Source organism: Chiloscyllium plagiosum, unplaced genomic scaffold (genome assembly GCF_037043375.1).
Source record: "Chiloscyllium plagiosum isolate Xiang-an unplaced genomic scaffold, Cpla_swu_hap1 HiC_scaffold_50, whole genome shotgun sequence".
In the NCBI taxonomy this organism is placed as follows: domain Eukaryota; kingdom Metazoa; phylum Chordata; class Chondrichthyes; order Orectolobiformes; family Hemiscylliidae; genus Chiloscyllium; species Chiloscyllium plagiosum.
Window position 1 is genome coordinate 48,832,847 of NW_028270188.1, and position 20,092 is coordinate 48,852,938.

The window sequence follows — 20,092 nt, forward strand, 5'->3', positions numbered from 1 at the left end:
TGACTGTGGGGTGGACCCAGGCTCCCTGTGCAGCTCCGAGCTCGGCGGTCTCGCACCGTTGTTGTTGTTGTGGGGAGTTTGACGGCATGGTGTTCCCCTCACTCTCGGGTTGTGATGTCCTGCTGTAGAAAGTTCAAGCTGGAGAAGGAGCTGGCGAGTGAGCTGTGGAGGATCCGCTCGGAGGACATTCACTTCAGCAGCTTGGAGAAGACCCTGTGGAGCACAGGCAGCAAGCTGACCCTGTCCCTGGTGGGTATGGGGAGGGCAGCGGTGTCTGTCAGGGGCCGTGTCTGTGTGTGTGGGTGTGGGTGGGTGTGTGTCTGCGTCTGTGTCTGTGTGTGTGTGTGTGTGTGTGAGTGTGTGTGGGTGTGTATGTATCTGTGTCTGTGTGTGTGGATGTGTGTGTCTGTTTGTGTGTGTGTGTGTGTGTGTGAGTGTGTGTGGGTGTGTATGTATCGGTGTCTGTGTGTGTGGATGTGTGTGTCTGTTTGTGTGTGTGTGTGTGTGTGTGTGTGAGTGTGTGTGGGTGTGTATGTATCTGTGTCTGTGTGTGTGGATGTGTGTGTCTGTTTGTGTGTGAGTGTGTGTGTGTGTGTGTGAGTGTGTGTGGGTGTGTATGTATCTGTGTCTGTGTGTGTGGATGTGTGTGTCTGTTTGTGTGTGTGTGTGTGAGTGTGTGTGGGTGTGTATGTATCTGTGTCTGTGTGTCTGTTTGTGTGTGAGTGTGTGTGTGTGAGTGTGTGTGTGTGTGTGAGTGTGTGTGGGTGTGTATGTGTGTGTGTGAGTGTGTGTATGTGTGTGTGAGTGTGTGTGGGTGTGTATGTGTGTGAGTGTGTGTGTGTCTGTGTGGGTGTGTATGTGTCTGTGTGTGTGGATGTGTGTGTGTGTGTGAGTGGGTGTGTCTGTGTGGGTGTGTTTCTGTGTGTGTGTGGGTGTGTGTGTGAGTGTGTATGTCTGTGTGTGTGTCTGTGTCTGTGTGTGTGGATGTGTGTGTCTGTTTGTGTGGGTGGGTGTCTGTGTGTGTGTGAGTGCGTGTGTCTGTGTGGGTGTGTGTCTGTGTGTGTGTGTGTGTATATGTCTGTGTGTGTGCCTGTGTCTGTGTGTGTGGATGTGTGTGTCTGTTTGTGTGTGAGTGTGTGTGTGTGTGTATGTATCTGTGTCTGTGTGTGTGGATGTGTGTGTCTGTTTGTGTGTGAGTGTGTGTTTGTGTGTGTGTGAGTGTGTGTGGGTGTGTATGTGTGTGTGTGAGTGTGTGTATGTGTGTGTGGGTGTGTATGTGTGTGAGTGTGTGTGTGTGAGTGTGTGTGGGTGTGTGGGTGTATGTGTGTGTGAGTGTGTGTGTGTGTCTGTGTGTGTCTGTGTGTATGTGAGTGTACGTCTGTGTGTATGTGTGTGTGTGAGTGTGTGTGGGTGTGTATGTGTGTGTGTGAGTGTGTGTGTGTTTGTGTGTGTGTGAGTGTGTCTGTGTGTATGTGTGTGTGTGAGTGTGTGTGGGTGTGTGTGTGTCTGTGTGTGTGTCTGAGTCTGTGTGTGCGTATGCGTGTATGTGTGTTAGTGTGTGTGTGTCTGTATGTGTGTGAGTGTGTGTCTGTGTATGCGTGTATGTGTGTCTTTGTGAGTGTGTGTGTGTGTATGTGTGTGTTTGTGTGTGTGTCTGTCTTTGTGTATGTATGTGTGTGTGTTAGTATGTGCTTGTGTCTGTGTCTGTGTGTTTGTCTGTGTCTGTGTGTCTGTGTATGTCTGTGTGTCTGTGCATGTGTGTGTATGTGTGTGTGGGTGTTCGTGTGTATGTGAACTCCCCCAGGGACAGGGGGGTGGGATCCCCCAGGGACAGGGGGTGGGATACCCCAAGGACAGGGGGGTGGGATCCCCCAGGGTCAGGGGGTGGGACCCCTAGGGCCAGGGGGGTGGGATACCCCAGGGTCAGGGGGTGAGGTCCCCCAGGGTCAGGGGGTGGGATCCCCCAGGGTCAGGGAGTGGGATCCCCCAGGGACAGGGGGTGGGATACCCCAAGGACAGGGGGGTGGGATCCCCCAGGGACAGGGGGTGGGATACCCCAAGGACAGGGGGGTGGGATCCCCCAGGGACAGGGGGTGGGATCCCCCAGGGTCAGGGGGTGGGACCCCCAGGGACAAGGGGGGTGGGGCTGGTTTGAAGGAAGTTTGAATTTGACACCAATTGGTCTCTTGCAGCGTGGTTCGAATGGTGGCTTACAGGTGCCAAGCGATGGGCAATGCCAGGTCTTTGCAAAGACGGCGTATTACAAGGTAGGGCATCACAGGCAACGTCACCGAACCTCCCTGTGGGATCACCTCATCGGGCATTGGTGGGTCACACAACAGCACAGCAACTGCTGGGGTCCCCCACTTCCCCAGCAGTGGGGGGAGAATGGGGGTCTCGCTCCCACGGGGAGTGGGGGGGGGAGAATGGGGGGACTCGCTCCCACGGGGAGTGGGGGGGGGAGAATGGGGGGACTCACTCCCACGGGGAGTGGGGGGAAAATGGGGGACTCGCTCCCACGGGGAGTGGGGGGAGAATGGGGGATTCGCTCCCACGGAGAGTGGGGGGAGAATGGGGGACTCGCGCCCAAGGGGAGTGGGGGGAAAATGGGGGACTCGCTCCCACGGGGAGTGGGGGGAGAATGGGGGACACGCGCCCAAGGGGAGTGGGGGGAAAATGGGGGACTCGCTCCCACGGGGAGTGGGGGGAGAATGGGGGACACGCGCCCAAGGGGAGTGGGGGGAAAATGGGGGACTCGCTCCCACGGGGAGTGGGGGGAGAATGGGGGACACGCGCCCACGGGGAGTGGGGGAAAAATGGGGGACTCGCTCCCACGGGGAGTGGTGGGGTGTTAATGTCCGAGATGCAGACTGGGATGATGGGATGGAGACCGGATGCCCGGGTGTGTCCGGGTGAGTGGGCACTGGCAGACCCTGATGAGCAGTCGGAACGGTGGTACTCCATGTGATGAAGAGGATATGGCTGTTAGAGAGTGTCCATGACCAAGCTGCCCATTAACACTCTGAGGGACGGGTCACCTCCTCACATCTACAACAGCCTGCTTCCGATTCCTGATCTCCTCTGGTTTCTCTCCGTAGGGAAATGTTGTGGCCATTAAACACATCAACCAGAAAAGGGTGGAACTCACTCGCAATGTGCTTTTCGAGCTCAAACACGTACGTCTCAGAGCAGTGTCTTCCATTTTCCATCACACTCTCTCTCTGAGTGATTGAGAAATGGTCTGGGTCCATTGGGATTGTGCACAGTGGGAGTGAATGGGAAGGGGTTTGTGTCCATTGGGATTGTGTAGAGTGGGAGTGAATGGGAAGGGGTTTGTGTCCATTGGGATTGTGTAGAGTGGGAGTGAATGGGAAGGCGTTTGGGTCCATTGGGATTGTGTACAGTGGGAGTGAATGGGAAGGGGTTAGGGTCCATTGGGATTGTGTACAGTGGGAGTGAATGGGAAGGGGTTTGGGTCCATTGGGATTGTGTACAGTGGGAGTGAATGGGAAGGGGTTTGTGTCCATTGGGATTGTGTAGAGTGGGAGGGAATGGGAAGGGGTTTGGGTCCATTGGGATTGTGTACAGTGGGAGTGAATGGGAAGAGGTTTGGGTCCATTGGGCTTGTGTACAGTGGGAGTGAATGGGAAGGGGTTTGGGTCCATTGGGATTGTGTACGGTGGGAGGGAATGGGAAGGGGTTTGGGTCCATTGGGATTGTGTACAGTGGGAGTGAATCGGAAGGGGTTTGGGTCCATTGGGATTGTGTACAGTGGGAGTGAATGGGAAGAGGTTTGGGTCCATTGGGATTGTGTACAGTGGGAGTGAATGGGAAGGGGTTTGTGTCCATTGGGATTGTTTAGAGTGGGAGTGAATGAGAAGGGGTCTGGGTCCATTGAAATTGTGTACGGTGGGAGTGAATGGGAAGGGGTTTGGATCCATTGGGATTGTGTACAGTGGGAGGGAATGGGAAGGGGTTTGTGTCCATTGGGGTTGTGTAGAGTGAGAGTGAATGGGAATGGGCCTGGGTCCATTGGGATTGTGTAGAGTGGGAGTGAATGGGAAGAGGTTTGGGTCCATTGGGATTGTGTACAGTGGGAGTGAATGGGAAGGGGATTGTGTCCATTGAGATAGTGTACAGTGGGAGTGAATGGGAAGGGGTTAGGGTCCATTGGGATTGTGTACAGTGGGATAGAATGGGAAGGGGTTAGGGTCCATTGGGATTGTGTACAGTGGGAGTGAATGGGAAGGGTGTTTGGGTCCACTGGGAATTTGTAGAGTGGGAGTGAATGGGAAGGGGTTTGTGTCCATTGGGATTGTGTAGAGTGGGAGTGAATGGGAAGGGGTTTGTGTCCATTGGGATTGTGTACAGTGGGAGTGAATGGGAAGGGGTTTGTGTCCATTGAGATAGTGTACAGTGGGAGTGAATGGGAAGGGCTTTGGGCTCATTGTGATTGTGTAGAGTGGGAGTGAATGGGAAGGGGTTTGGGTCCATTGGGATTGTGTACAGTGGGAATGAATGGGAAGGGGTTTGGGTCCATTGGGATTGTGTACAGTGGGAGTGAATGGGAAGGGGTTTGGGTCCATTGGGATTGTGTACAGTGGGAGTGAATGGGAAGGGGTGAGGGTCCATTGGGATTGTGTACAGTAGGAGTGAATGGGAAGGGGTTTGTGTCCATTGGGATTGTGTACAGTGGGAGTGAATGGGAAGGGTGTTTGTGTCCACTGGGAATTTGTAGAGTGGGAGTGAATGGGAAGGGGTTAGGGTCCACTGGGAATTTGTAGAGTGGGATTTAATGGGAAGGGGTTTGTGTCCATTGAGATAGTGTGGAGTGGGAGTGAATGGGAAGGGGTTTGCCCACGTTGTGATTGTTTACAGTGGGAGGGAATGGGAAGGGGTTTAGTTCCACTGGGATTGTCTACAGAAGGATTGCATGGGAAGGGCTTTGGGTCCATTGGAATTGTGTACAGTGGGAGGGAATGGGAAGTGGTTTGGGTCCATTGGGATTGTGTGCAGCAGGGGTTAATGGGAAGGGGTTTGGGAGCATTGCGATTGTGTCCAATGGGAGTGAATGGGAAGGGGTTTGGGTCCATTGGGATTGTGTACAGTTGGAGTGAATGGGAAGGGGTTTGGGTCCATTGGGATTGTGAACAGTGGGCGTGAATGGGAAGGGGTTTGGGTCCATTGGGATTGTGTACAGTGGGAGGGAATGGGAATGGGGTTTGGGTCCATTGGGATTGTGTAGAGTGGGAGTGAATGGAAAGGGGTTTGGGTCCATTGGGATTGTGTAGAATGGAAAGGGGTTTTGGTCCATTGGGATCATGTACAGTGGGAGTGAATGGAAAGGGGTTTTGGTCCATTGGGATCGTGTACAGTGGGAGTGAATGGGAAGGGGTTTGGGTCCATTGGGATGGTGTACAGTGGGAGTGAATGGGAATGGGGTTTGGGTCAATTGGGATTGTGTAGATTGGGAGTGAATGGAAAGGGATTTTGGTCCATTGGGATCGTGTACAGTGGGAGTGAATGGGAAGGCGTTTGGTTCCATTGGGATCGTGTAGAGTAGGAGGGAATGGGAGGGGGTTTGGGTCCATTGGGATTGTGTACAGTGGGATTTAATGGGAAGTGGTTTAGGTCCATTGGGTGTGTGTACAGTGGGAGTGAATAGGAAGGGGTTTGTGTCCATTGGGATTGTGTACAGTGGGAGTGAATGGGAAGGCATTTGGTTCCATTGGGATTGTGTACAGTGGGAAGGAATGAGAGGGGGATTGGGTCCATTGGGATTGTGTCCAATGGGAGTGAATGGGAAGGGGTTTTGGTCCATTGGGATTGTGTACAATGGGAGTGAATGGGAAGGGGTTTGGGTCCATTGGGATTGTGTACAGTGGGAGTGAATGGGAAGGGGTTTGTGTCCATTGGGATTGTGTACAATGGGAGTGAATGGGAAGGGTGTTGGCTTCATTGGGATTGTGTACAGTGGGAGTGAGTGGGAAGGGGTTTGGTGTCATTGGGATTGTGTACAATGGGAGTGAATAGGATGGGGTTTGTGTCCATTGGGATTATGAGCAGTGGGAGTTAATGGGATGGGGTTAGGGTCCATTGGGATTGTGTACAGTGGGAGTGAATGGGAAGGGGTTTGGTATCATTGGGATTGTGTACAATGGGAGTGAATAGGATGGGGTTTGTGTCCATTGGGATTATGAGCAGTGGGAGTTAATGGGATGGGGTTTGGGTCCATTGGGATTGTGTACAGTGGGAGTGAATGGGAAGGGGTTTGGGTTCATTGGGATTGTGTACAGTGGGAGTGAATAGGATGTGGTTTGTGTCCATTGGGATTGTGAGCAGTGGGAGTTAATGGGAAGAGGTTTGGTTCCATTGGGATTGTGTACAGTGGGAGTGAATGGGAAAGGGTTTGGGTCCATTGGGAGTGTGTACAGTGGGAGGGAATGGGAAGGGGTTTTGACACATTGGGATTGTGTGCAGTAGGAGTGAATGGGAAGGGGTTTGGGCCCATTGGTATTTTGTACAGTGGGACTAAATGGGAAGGGGTTTGGGTCCATTGGAATTTTGTGCCGTGGGAGCGAATGGGAAGGGAGTTGGGTTCATTGGGATTGCATACAATGGCAGTGAATGGGAAGGTGTTTGGGTCCATTGGGATTGTGTAGAGTGGGAGTGAATGGGAAGGTGTTTGGGTCCATTGGGATTGTATACAGTGGGAATGAATGGGAAGGGGTTTATGTCCATTGGGATTGTGTACAGTGGGAGTGAATGGGAAGGGGTTTGGCTCCATTGGGATTGTGTCCAATGGGAGTGAATGGGAAGGGGTTTTGGTCCATTGGGATTGTGTACAGTGGGAGGGATTGGGAAGGATTTTGGGTCCATTGGGATTGTGTACAATGGGAGTGAATGGGAAGGGTTTGGGCACATTGGGATTGTGTACAGTGGGAGTGAATGGGAAGGGGTTTATGTCCATTGGGGGTGTGTAGGGTAGGAGTGAATGGGAAGGGGTTTGGGTCCTTTGGGATTGTGTACAGTGGAAGTGAATGGAAAGGGGTTTGTGTCCATTGGGATTGTGTACAGTGGGAGTGAATGGGAAGGGGTTTGGGTCCATTGGGATTGTGTCCAATGGGAGTGAATGGGAAGGGGTTTTGGTCCATTGGGATTGTGTACAGTGGGAGGGATTGGGAAGGATTTTGGGTCCATTGGGATTGTGTACAGTGGGAGGGATTGGGAAGGATTTTGGGTCCATTGGGATTGTGTACAATGGGAGTGAATGTGAACGGGTTTATGTCCACTGGGGGTGTGTAGAGTGGGAGTGAACGGGAAGGGGTTTGGGTCCTTTGGGATTGTGTACAGTGGGAGTGAATGGGAAGGGGTTTGGGTCCATTGGGATTGTGTACAGTGGGAGTGACTGGGAAGGGGTTTGTGTCCATTGGGATTGTGTACAGTGGGAGGGAATGGGAAGGGGTTTGTGTCCATTGGGATTATTCACAATGGGAGTGAATGGGAAGGGGTTTGTGTCCATTGGGATTGTGTACAGTGGGAGTGAGTGGGAAGGGTGTTGGCTTCATTGCGATTGTGTACAATGGGAGTGAGTGGGAAGGGTTAGGGTCCATTGGGATTGTGTACTGTGGGAGTTAATGGGATGGGGTTTGGGTCCATTGGGATTGTGTACAGTGGGAGTGAGTGGGAAGGGGTTTGCGTCCATTGGGATTGTGTAAAATGGGAGTGAATGGGAAGGGGTTTGGACACATTGGGATTGTGTAAAGTGGGAGTGAATGGGAAGGGGTTTGCCTCCATTGGGATTGTGTATAGTGGGAGGGAATGGGAGGGGGATTTGGGTCCATTGGGATTGTGTACAGTTGGATTAAATGGGAAGGGGTTTGTGTCCATTGGGAGTGTGTAGAGTGGGAGTGAATGTGAAGGGATTTGGGTCCATTGGGATTATGTACAGTGCGAGGGAATGGGAAGGGGTTTGGGTCCATTGGGATCGTGTACAGTGGGAGTGAATGGGAAGTGATTTATGTCCATTGGGATTGTGTACAGTGGGAGTGAATGGGAAGGGGTTTGGGTCCATTGGGTTTGTGTACAGTAGGAGGGAATGGGAAGGGGTTTGGGACGATAGTGATTCTGTACAGTAGGAGGGAATGGAAGTGGTTTGGGTCAATAGGGATTGTGTCCAGTGGGAGGGAATGGGAAGGGGTTTGGGTCCATTGGGATTGTGTAGAGTGGGAGTGAATGGGAGGTGGATTGGGTCCATTGGGATTGTGCACAGTGGGAGTGAATGGGAAGGGGTTTGTGTCCATTGGGATTGTGTACAGTGGGAGTGAATCGGAAGGGGTTTGGGCCCATTGTGATTGTGTACAGTGGGACTAAATGGGAAGGGGTTTGGGTCCATTGGGATTTTGTGTCATAGGAGTGAAAGGGAAGGGGTTTGGGCACATTGTGATTGTGTAGAGTGGGAGTGAATGGGAAGGGGTTTTGGTCCATTGGGATTGTGTACAGGGGGAGGGAATGGGAAGGGGTTTGGGACCATTGGGATTGTGTACAGTGGGAGTGAATGGGAAGGGGTTTGGGTCCATTGGGATTGTGTACAGTGGGGGTGAATAGGAAGGGGTTTGGGTCCATTGGGATTGTGTACAGTGGGAGTGAATAGAAGGAGTTTGGGTCCATTGGGATTGTGCACAGTGGGAGTGAATGGGAAGGGGTTTGTGTCCATTGGGATTGTGTACAGTGGGAGGGATTGGGAAGGGGTTTGGGTCCATTGGGATTGTGTACAGTGGGAGGGAATGGGAAGAGGTTTGGGTCCATTGGGATTGTGTACAGTGGGAGTGAATGGGAAGGGGTTTGTGTCCATTGGGATTGTGTACAGTGGGAGTGAATGGGAAGGGGTTTGTGTCCATTGGGATTGTGTACAGTGGGAGGGAATGGGAAGGGGTTTGTGTCCATTGGGATTGTGTACAGTGGGAGTGAAAGGAAAGGGGTTTGGGCCCATTGTGATTGTGTAGAGTGGGAGTGAATGGGAAGGGGTTTGGGTCCATTGGGATTGTGTACAGTGGGAGGGAATGGGAAGGGGGTTGGGTCCATTGGGATTGTGTACAGTGGGAGGGAATGGGAAGAGGTTTGGGTCCATTGGGAGTGTGTACAGTGGGAGTGAATGGGAAGGGGTTTGTGTCCATTGGGATTGTGTACAGTGGGAGTGAAAGGGAAGGGGTTTGGGCACATTGTGATTGTGTAGAGTGGGAGTGAATGGGAAGGGGTTTGGGTCCATTGGGATTTTTTACAGTGGGAGTGAATGGGAAGGGGTTTGGGTCCATTGGGATTGTGTACAGTGGGAGTGAATGGGAAGGGGTTTGGGTCCATTGGGATTGTGTACAGTGGGAGTGAATGGGAAGGGGTTTGTGTCCATTGGGATTGTGTACAGTGGGAGTGAATCGGAAGGGGTTTGGGCCCATTGGTATTTTGTACAGTGGGACTAAATGGGAAGGGGTTTGGGTCCACTGGGATTTTGTGTCATAGGAGTGAAAGGGAAGGGGTTTGGGCACATTGTGATTGTGTAGAGTGGGAGTGAATGGGAAGGGGTTTGGGTCCATTGGGATTTTGTACATGGGAGTGAATGGGAAGGGAGTTGGGTTCATTGGGATTGCATACAATGGCAGTGAATGGGAAGGTGTTTGGGTCCATTGGGATTGTGTACAGTGGGAGTGAATGGGAAAGAGTTTGGGTCCATTGGGAGTATGTAGAATATGAGTGAATGGGAAGGGTTTTGTGTCCATTGGGAGTGTGTGCAGTGGGAGTTAAAGGGAAGGGGTTTTGGGTCCATTGGGATTGTGTACGGTGGGAGTGAATGGGAAGGGTAAGGTTCCATTGGGATTGTGTACAGTGGGAGTGATTGGGAAGGCGTTTGGTTCCATTGGGATTGTGTACAGTGGGAGGGAATGGGAGGGGGATTGGATCCATTGGGATTGTGTACAGTGGGATTTAATGGGAAGGGGTTTGTGTCCATTGGGATTGTGTACAGTGGGAGTGAATGGGAAGGGGTTTGTGTCCATTGGGATTGTGTACAGTGGGAGGGAATGGGAAGGGGTTTGGGTCCATTGGGATTGTGTACAGTGGGAGTGAATGGGAAGGGTAAGGTTCCATTGGGATTGTGTACAGTGGGAGGGAATGGGAAGGGGTTTGGGTCCATTGGGATTGTGTACAGTGGGAGGGAATGGGAAGAGGTTTGGGTCCATTGGGATTTTTTACAGTGGGAGTGAATGGGAAGGGGTTTGTGTCAATTGGGATTGTGTACAGTGGGAGTGAAAGGGAAGGGGTTTGGGCACATTGTGATTGTGTAGAGTGGGAGTGAATGGGAAGGGGTTTGGGTCCATTGGGATTTTTTACAGTGGGAGTGAATGGGAAGGGGTTTGGGTCCATTGGGATTGTGTACAGTGGGAGTGAATGGGAAGGGGTTTGTGTCCATTGGGATTGTGTACAGTGGGAGTGAATGGGAAGGGGTTTGTGTCCATTGGGATTGTTTACAGTGGGAGTGAATGGGATAGGGGTTTGGGTCCATTGGGATTGTGTACAGTGGGAGTGAATGGGAAGGGGTTTGTGTCCATTGGGATTGTGTACAGTGGGAGTGAATGGGAAAGGGGTTTGAGTCCATTGGGATTGTGTACAGTGGGAGTGAATGGGAATGGGTTTGGGTCCATTGGGATTGTGTACAGTGGGATTTAATGGGAAGGGGTTTGGGTCCATTGGGATTGTGTACAGTGGGAGTGAATGGGAAGGGGTTAGGGTCCATTGGGATTGTGTACAGTGGGAGTGAATGGGAAGGGGTGAGGGTCCATTGGGATTGTGTACAGTAGGAGTGAATGGGAAGGGGTTTGTGTCCATTGGGATTGTGTACAGTGGGAGTGAATGGGAAGGGTGTTTGTGTCCACTGGGAATTTGTAGAGTGGGAGTGAATGGGAAGGGGTTAGGGTCCACTGGGAATTTGTAGAGTGGGATTTAATGGGAAGGGGTTTGTGTGTATTGAGATAGTGTGGAGTGGGAGTGAATGGGAAGGGGTTTGCCCACGTTGTGATTGTTTACAGTGGGAGGGAATGGGAAGGGGTTTAGTTCCACTGGGATTGTCTACAGAAGGATTGCATGGGAAGGGCTTTGGGTCCATTGGAATTGTGTACAGTGGGAGGGAATGGGAAGTGGTTTGGGTCCATTGGGATTGTGTGCAGCGGGGCTTAATGGGAAGGGGTTTGGGAGCATTGCGATTGTGTCCAATGGGAGTGAATGGGAAGGGGTTTGGGTCCATTGGGATTGTGTACAGTTGGAGTGAATGGGAAGGGGTTTGGGTCCATTGGGATTGTGAACAGTGGGCGTGAATGGGAAGGGGTTTGGGTCCATTGGGATTGTGTACAGTGGGAGGGAATGGGAATGGGGTTTGGGTCCATTGGGATTGTGTAGAGTGGGAGTGAATGGAAAGGGGTTTGGGTCCATTGGGATTGTGTAGAATGGAAAGGGGTTTTGGTCCATTGGGATCATGTACAGTGGGAGTGAATGGAAAGGGGTTTTGGTCCATTGGGATCGTGTACAGTGGGAGTGAATGGGAAGGGGTTTGGGTCCATTGGGATGGTGTACAGTGGGAGTGAATGGGAATGGGGTTTGGGTCAATTGGGATTGTGTAGATTGGGAGTGAATGGAAAGGGATTTTGGTCCATTGGGATCGTGTACAGTGGGAGTGAATGGGAAGGCGTTTGGTTCCATTGGGATCGTGTAGAGTAGGAGGGAATGGGAGGGGGTTTGGGTCCATTGGGATTGTGTACAGTGGGATTTAATGGGAAGTGGTTTAGGTCCATTGGGTGTGTGTACAGTGGGAGTGAATAGGAAGGGGTTTGTGTCCATTGGGATTGTGTACAGTGGGAGTGAATGGGAAGGCATTTGGTTCCATTGGGATTGTGTACAGTGGGAAGGAATGAGAGGGGGATTGGGTTCATTGGGATTGTGTCCAATGGGAGTGAATGGGAAGGGGTTTTGGTCCATTGGGATTGTGTACAATGGGAGTGAATGGGAAGGGGTTTGGGTCCATTGGGATTGTGTACAGTGGGAGTGAATGGGAAGGGGTTTGTGTCCATTGGGATTGTGTACAATGGGAGTGAATGGGAAGGGTGTTGGCTTCATTGGGATTGTGTACAGTGGGAGTGAGTGGGAAGGGGTTTGGTGTCATTGGGATTGTGTACAATGGGAGTGAATAGGATGGGGTTTGTGTCCATTGGGATTATGAGCAGTGGGAGTTAATGGGATGGGGTTAGGGTCCATTGGGATTGTGTACAGTGGGAGTGAATGGGAAGGGGTTTGGTATCATTGGGATTGTGTACAATGGGAGTGAATAGGATGGGGTTTGTGTCCATTGGGATTATGAGCAGTGGGAGTTAATGGGATGGGGTTTGGGTCCATTGGGATTGTGTACAGTGGGAGTGAATGGGAAGGGGTTTGGGTTCATTGGGATTGTGTACAGTGGGAGTGAATAGGATGTGGTTTGTGTCCATTGGGATTGTGAGCAGTGGGAGTTAATGGGAAGAGGTTTGGTTCCATTGGGATTGTGTACAGTGGGAGTGAATGGGAAAGGGTTTGGGTCCATTGGGAGTGTGTACAGTGGGAGGGAATGGGAAGGGGTTTTGACACATTGGGATTGTGTGCAGTAGGAGTGAATGGGAAGGGGTTTGGGCCCATTGGTATTTTGTACAGTGGGACTAAATGGGAAGGGGTTTGGGTCCATTGGAATTTTGTGCCGTGGGAGCGAATGGGAAGGGAGTTGGGTTCATTGGGATTGCATACAATGGCAGTGAATGGGAAGGTGTTTGGGTCCATTGGGATTGTGTAGAGTGGGAGTGAATGGGAAGGTGTTTGGGTCCATTGGGATTGTATACAGTGGGAATGAATGGGAAGGGGTTTATGTCCATTGGGATTGTGTACAGTGGGAGTGAATGGGAAGGGGTTTGGCTCCATTGGGATTGTGTCCAATGGGAGTGAATGGGAAGGGGTTTTGGTCCATTGGGATTGTGTACAGTGGGAGGGATTGGGAAGGATTTTGGGTCCATTGGGATTGTGTACAATGGGAGTGAATGGGAAGGGTTTGGGCACATTGGGATTGTGTACAGTGGGAGTGAATGGGAAGGGGTTTATGTCCATTGGGGGTGTGTAGGGTAGGAGTGAATGGGAAGGGGTTTGGGTCCTTTGGGATTGTGTACAGTGGAAGTGAATGGAAAGGGGTTTGTGTCCATTGGGATTGTGTACAGTGGGAGTGAATGGGAAGGGGTTTGGGTCCATTGGGATTGTGTCCAATGGGAGTGAATGGGAAGGGGTTTTGGTCCATTGGGATTGTGTACAGTGGGAGGGATTGGGAAGGATTTTGGGTCCATTGGGATTGTGTACAGTGGGAGGGATTGGGAAGGATTTTGGGTCCATTGGGATTGTGTACAATGGGAGTGAATGTGAACGGGTTTATGTCCACTGGGGGTGTGTAGAGTGGGAGTGAACGGGAAGGGGTTTGGGTCCTTTGGGATTGTGTACAGTGGGAGTGAATGGGAAGGGGTTTGGGTCCATTGGGATTGTGTACAGTGGGAGTGACTGGGAAGGGGTTTGTGTCCATTGGGATTGTGTACAGTGGGAGGGAATGGGAAGGGGTTTGTGTCCATTGGGATTATTCACAATGGGAGTGAATGGGAAGGGGTTTGTGTCCATTGGGATTGTGTACAGTGGGAGTGAGTGGGAAGGGTTAGGGTCCATTGGGATTGTGTACTGTGGGAGTTAATGGGATGGGGTTTGGGTCCATTGGGATTGTGTACAGTGGGAGTGAGTGGGAAGGAGTTTGCGTCCATTGGGATTGTGTAAAATGGGAGTGAATGGGAAGGGGTTTGGACACATTGGGATTGTGTAAAGTGGGAGTGAATGGGAAGGGGTTTGCCTCCATTGGGATTGTGTATAGTGGGAGGGAATGGGAGGGGGATTTGGGTCCATTGGGATTGTGTACAGTTGGATTAAATGGGAAGGGGTTTGTGTCCATTGGGAGTGTGTAGAGTGGGAGTGAATGTGAAGGGATTTGGGTCCATTGGGATTATGTACAGTGCGAGGGAATGGGAAGGCGTTTGGGTCCATTGGGATCGTGTACAGTGGGAGTGAATGGGAAGTGATTTATGTCCATTGGGATTGTGTACAGTGGGAGTGAATGGGAAGGGGTTTGGGTCCATTGGGTTTGTGTACAGTAGGAGGGAATGGGAAGGGGTTTGGGACGATAGTGATTCTGTACAGTAGGAGGGAATGGAAGTGGTTTGGGTCAATAGGGATTGTGTCCAGTGGGAGGGAATGGGAAGGGGTTTGGGTCCATTGGGATTGTGTAGAGTGGGAGTGAATGGGAGGTGGATTGGGTCCATTGGGATTGTGCACAGTGGGAGTGAATGGGAAGGGGTTTGTGTCCATTGGGATTGTGTACAGTGGGAGTGAATCGGAAGGGGTTTGGGCCCATTGTGATTGTGTACAGTGGGACTAAATGGGAAGGGGTTTGGGTCCATTGGGATTTTGTGTCATAGGAGTGAAAGGGAAGGGGTTTGGGCACATTGTGATTGTGTAGAGTGGGAGTGAATGGGAAGGGGTTTTGGTCCATTGGGATTGTGTACAGGGGGAGGGAATGGGAAGGGGTTTGGGACCATTGGGATTGTGTACAGTGGGAGTGAATGGGAAGGGGTTTGGGTCCATTGGGATTGTGTACAGGGGGAGGGAATGGGAAGGGGTTTGGGACCATTGGGATTGTGTACAGTGGGAGTGAATGGGAAGGGGTTTGGGTCCATTGGGATTGTGTACAGTGGGGGTGAATGGGAAGGGGTTTGGGTCCATTGGGATTGTGTACAGTGGGAGTGAATAGAAGGAGTTTGGGTCCATTGGGATTGTGCACAGTGGGAGTGAATGGGAAGGGGTTTGTGTCCATTGGGATTGTGTACAGTGGGAGGGATTGGGAAGGGGTTAGGGTCCATTGGGATTGTGTACAGTGGGAGGGAATGGGAAGAGGTTTGGGTCCATTGGGATTGTGTACAGTGGGAGTGAATGGGAAGGGGTTTGTGTCCATTGGGATTGTGTACAGTGGGAGTGAATGGGAAGGGGTTTGTGTCCATTGGGATTGTGTACAGTGGGAGGGAATGGGAAGGGGTTTGTGTCCATTGGGATTGTGTACAGTGGGAGTGAAAGGAAAGGGGTTTGGGCCCATTGTGATTGTGTAGAGTGGGAGTGAATGGGAAGGGGTTTGGGTCCATTGGGATTGTGTACAGTGGGAGGGAATGGGAAGGGGGTTGGGTCCATTGGGATTGTGTACAGTGGGAGGGAATGGGAAGAGGTTTGGGTCCATTGGGAGTGTGTACAGTGGGAGTGAATGGGAAGGGGTTTGTGACCATTGGGATTGTGTACAGTGGGAGTGAAAGGGAAGGGGTTTGGGCACATTGTGATTGTGTAGAGTGGGAGTGAATGGGAAGGGGTTTGGGTCCATTGGGATTTTTTACAGTGGGAGTGAATGGGAAGGGGTTTGGGTCCATTGGGATTGTGTACAGTGGGAGTGAATGGGAAGGGGTTTGGGTCCATTGGGATTGTGTACAGTGGGAGTGAATGGGAAGGGGTTTGTGTCCATTGGGATTGTGTACAGTGGGAGTGAATCGGAAGGGGTTTGGGCCCATTGGTATTTTGTACAGTGGGACTAAATGGGAAGGGGTTTGGGTCCACTGGGATTTTGTGTCATAGGAGTGAAAGGGAAGGGGTTTGGGCACATTGTGATTGTGTAGAGTGGGAGTGAATGGGAAGGGGTTTGGGTCCATTGGGATTTTGTACATGGGAGTGAATGGGAAGGGAGTTGGGTTCATTGGGATTGCATACAATGGCAGTGAATGGGAAGGTGTTTGGGTCCATTGGGATTGTGTACAGTGGGAGTGAATGGGAAAGAGTTTGGGTCCATTGGGAGTATGTAGAATATGAGTGAATGGGAAGGGTTTTGTGTCCATTGGGAGTGTGTGCAGTGGGAGTTAAAGGGAAGGGGTTTTGGGTCCATTGGGATTGTGTACGGTGGGAGTGAATGGGAAGGGTAAGGTTCCATTGGGATTGTGTACAGTGGGAGTGATTGGGAAGGCGTTTGGTTCCATTGGGATTGTGTACAGTGGGAGGGAATGGGAGGGGGATTGGATCCATTGGGATTGTGTACAGTGGGATTTAATGGGAAGGGGTTTGTGTCCATTGGGATTGTGTACAGTGGGAGTGAATGGGAAGGGGTTTGTGTCCATTGGGATTGTGTACAGTGGGAGGGAATGGGAAGGGGTTTGGGTCCATTGGGATTGTGTACAGTGGGAGTGAATGGGAAGGGTAAGGTTCCATTGGGATTGTGTACAGTGGGAGGGAATGGGAAGGGGTTTGGATCCATTGGGATTGTGTACAGTGGGAGGGAATGGGAAGAGGTTTGGGTCCATTGGGATTTTTTACAGTGGGAGTGAATGGGAAGGGGTTTGTGTCCATTGGGATTGTGTACAGTGGGAGTGAAAGGGAAGGGGTTTGGGCACATTGTGATTGTGTAGAGTGGGAGTGAATGGGAAGGGGTTTGGGTCCATTGGGATTTTTTACAGTGGGAGTGAATGGGAAGAGGTTTGGTTCCATTGGGAGTGTGCACAGTGGGAGTGAATGGGAAGGGGTTTGTGTCCATTGGGATTGTGTACAGTGGGAGGGATTGGGAAGGGGTTAGGGTCCATTGGGATTGTGTACAGTGGGAGGGAATGGGAAGAGGTTTGGGTCCATTGGGATTGTGTACAGTGGGAGTGAATGGGAAGGGGTTTGTGTCCATTGGGATTGTGTACAGTGGGAGTGAATGGGAAGGGGTTTGTGTCCATTGGGATTGTGTACAGTGGGAGGGAATGGGAAGGGGTTTGTGTCCATTGGGATTGTGTACAGTGGGAGTGAAAGGAAAGGGGTTTGGGCCCATTGTGATTGTGTAGAGTGGGAGTGAATGGGAAGGGGTTTGGGTCCATTGGGATTGTGTACAGTGGGAGGGAATGGGAAGGGGGTTGGGTCCATTGGGATTGTGTACAGTGGGAGGGAATGGGAAGAGGTTTGGGTCCATTGGGAGTGTGTACAGTGGGAGTGAATGGGAAGGGGTTTGTGACCATTGGGATTGTGTACAGTGGGAGTGAAAGGGAAGGGGTTTGGGCACATTGTGATTGTGTAGAGTGGGAGTGAATGGGAAGGGGTTTGGTTCCATTGGGATTTTTTACAGTGGGAGTGAATGGGAAGGGGTTTGGGTCCATTGGGATTGTGTACAGTGGGAGTGAATGGGAAGGGGTTTGGGTCCATTGGGATTGTGTACAGTGGGAGTGAATGGGAAGGGGTTTGTGTCGATTGGGATTGTGTACAGTGGGAGTGAATCGGAAGGGGTTTGGGCCCATTGGTATTTTGTACAGTGGGACTAAATGGGAAGGGGTTTGGGTCCACTGGGATTTTGTGTCATAGGAGTGAAAGGGAAGGGGTTTGGGCACATTGTGATTGTGTAGAGTGGGAGTGAATGGGAAGGGGTTTGGGTCCATTGGGATTTTGTACATGGGAGTGAATGGGAAGGGAGTTGGGTTCATTGGGATTGCATACAATGGCAGTGAATGGGAAGGTGTTTGGGTCCATTGGGATTGTGTACAGTGGGAGTGAATGGGAAAGAGTTTGGGTCCATTGGGAGTATGTAGAATATGAGTGAATGGGAAGGGTTTTGTGTCCATTGGGAGTGTGTGCAGTGGGAGTTAAAGGGAAGGGGTTTTGGGTCCATTGGGATTGTGTACGGTGGGAGTGAATGGGAAGGGTAAGGTTCCATTGGGATTGTGTACAGTGGGAGTGATTGGGAAGGCGTTTGGTTCCATTGGGATTGTGTACAGTGGGAGGGAATGGGAGGGGGATTGGATCCATTGGGATTGTGTACAGTGGGATTTAATGGGAAGGGGTTTGTGTCCATTGGGATTGTGTACAGTGGGAGTGAATGGGAAGGGGTTTGTGTCCATTGGGATTGTGTACAGTGGGAGGGAATGGGAAGGGGTTTGGGTCCATTGGGATTGTGTACAGTGGGAGTGAATGGGAAGGGTAAGGTTCCATTGGGATTGTGTACAGTGGGAGGGAATGGGAAGGGGTTTGGGTCCATTGGGATTGTGTACAGTGGGAGGGAATGGGAAGAGGTTTGGGTCCATTGGGATTTTTTACAGTGGGAGTGAATGGGAAGGGGTTTGTGTCCATTGGGATTGTGTACAGTGGGAGTGAAAGGGAAGGGGTTTGGGCACATTGTGATTGTGTAGAGTGGGAGTGAATGGGAAGGGGTTTGGGTCCATTGGGATTTTTTACAGTGGGAGTGAATGGGAAGGGGTTTGGGTCCATTGGGATTGTGTACAGTGGGAGTGAATGGGAAGGGGTTTGTGTCCATTGGGATTGTGTACAGTGGGAGTGAATGGGAAGGGGTTTGTGTCCATTGGGATTGTGTACAGTGGGAGTGAATGGGATAGGGGTTTGGGTCCATTGGGATTGTGTACAGTGGGAGTGAATGGGAAGGGGTTTGTGTCCATTGGGATTGTGTACAGTGGGAGTGAATGGGAAAGGGGTTTGAGTCCATTGGGATTGTGTACAGTGGGAGTGAATGGGAATGGGTTTGGGTCCATTGGGATTGTGTACAGTGGGATTTAATGGGAAGGGGTTTGGGTCCATTGGGATTGTGTACAGTGGGAGTGAATGGGAAGGGGTTAGGGTCCATTGGGATTGTGTACAGTGGGAGTGAATGGGAAGGGGTGAGGGTCCATTGGGATTGTGTACAGTAGGAGTGAATGGGAACGGGTTTGTGTCCATTGGGATTGTGTACAGTGGGAGTGAATGGGAAGGGTGTTTGTGTCCACTGGGAATTTGTAGAGTGGGAGTGAATGGGAAGGGGTTAGGGTCCACTGGGAATTTGTAGAGTGGGATTTAATGGGAAGGGGTTTGTGTCCATTGAGATAGTGTGGAGTGGGAGTGAATGGGAAGGGGTTTGCCCACGTTGTGATTGTTTACAGTGGGAGGGAATGGGAAGGGGTTTAGTTCCACTGGGATTGTCTACAGAAGGATTGCATGGGAAGGGCTTTGGGTCCATTGGAATTGTGTACAGTGGGAGGGAATGGGAAGTGGTTTGGGTCCATTGGGATTGTGTGCAGCGGGGGTTAATGGGAAGGGGTTTGGGAGCATTGGGATTGTGTCCAATGGGAGTGAATGGGAAGGGGTTTGGGTCCATTGGGATTGTGTACAGTTGGAGTGAATGGGAAGGGGTTTGGGTCCATTGGGATTGTGAACAGTGGGCGTGAATGGGAAGGGGTTTGGGTCCATTGGGATTGTGTACAGTGGGAGGGAATGGGAATGGGGTTTGGGTCCATTGGGATTGTGTAGAGTGGGAGTGAATGGAAAGGGGTTTGGGTCCATTGGGATTGTGTAGAATGGAAAGGGGTTTTGGTCCATTGGGATCATGTACAGTGGGAGTGAATGGAAAGGGGTTTTGGTCCATTGGGATCGTGTACAGTGGGAGTGAATGGGAAGGGGTTTGGGTCCATTGGGATGGTGTACAGTGGGAGTGAATGGGAATGGGGTTTGGGTCAATTGGGATTGTGTAGATTGGGAGTGAATGGAAAGGGATTTTGGTCCATTGGGATCGTGTACAGTGGGAGTGAATGGGAAGGCGTTTGGTTCCATTGGGATCGTGTAGAGTAGGAGGGAATGGGAGGGGGTTTGGGTCCATTGGGATTGTGTACAGTGGGATTTAATGGGAAGTGGTTTAGGTCCATTGGGTGTGTGTACAGTGGGAGTGAATAGGAAGGGGTTTGTGTCCATTGGGATTGTGTACAGTGGGAAGGAATGAGAGGGGGATTGGGTCCATTGGGATTGTGTCCAATGGGAGTGAATGGGAAGGGGTTTGGGTCCATTGGGATTGTGTACAGTGGGAGTGAATGGGAAGGGGTTTGTGTCCATTGGGATTGTGTACAATGGGAGTGAATGGGAAGGGTGTTGGCTTCATTGGGATTGTGTACAGTGGGAGTGAGTGGGAAGG

At 51.3% G+C, this 20,092-nt stretch overlaps 1 protein-coding gene across 1 annotated transcript in view; it reads left to right on the top strand.

Moving 5' to 3' along the window:
• The window catches only part of LOC148135297 (atrial natriuretic peptide receptor 1-like), a 183,350-nt gene that overhangs the window by 64,314 nt on the left and 98,944 nt on the right, over window positions 1-20,092 (top strand). Inside the window, exons 8-10 of the mRNA XM_087985107.1 lie at window positions 129-249; window positions 2,193-2,267; window positions 3,099-3,176. Of these exons, the coding sequence (XP_087841233.1) occupies window positions 129-249; window positions 2,193-2,267; window positions 3,099-3,176 (274 nt within the window). The remainder of the gene's footprint in view (window positions 1-128; window positions 250-2,192; window positions 2,268-3,098; window positions 3,177-20,092) is intronic.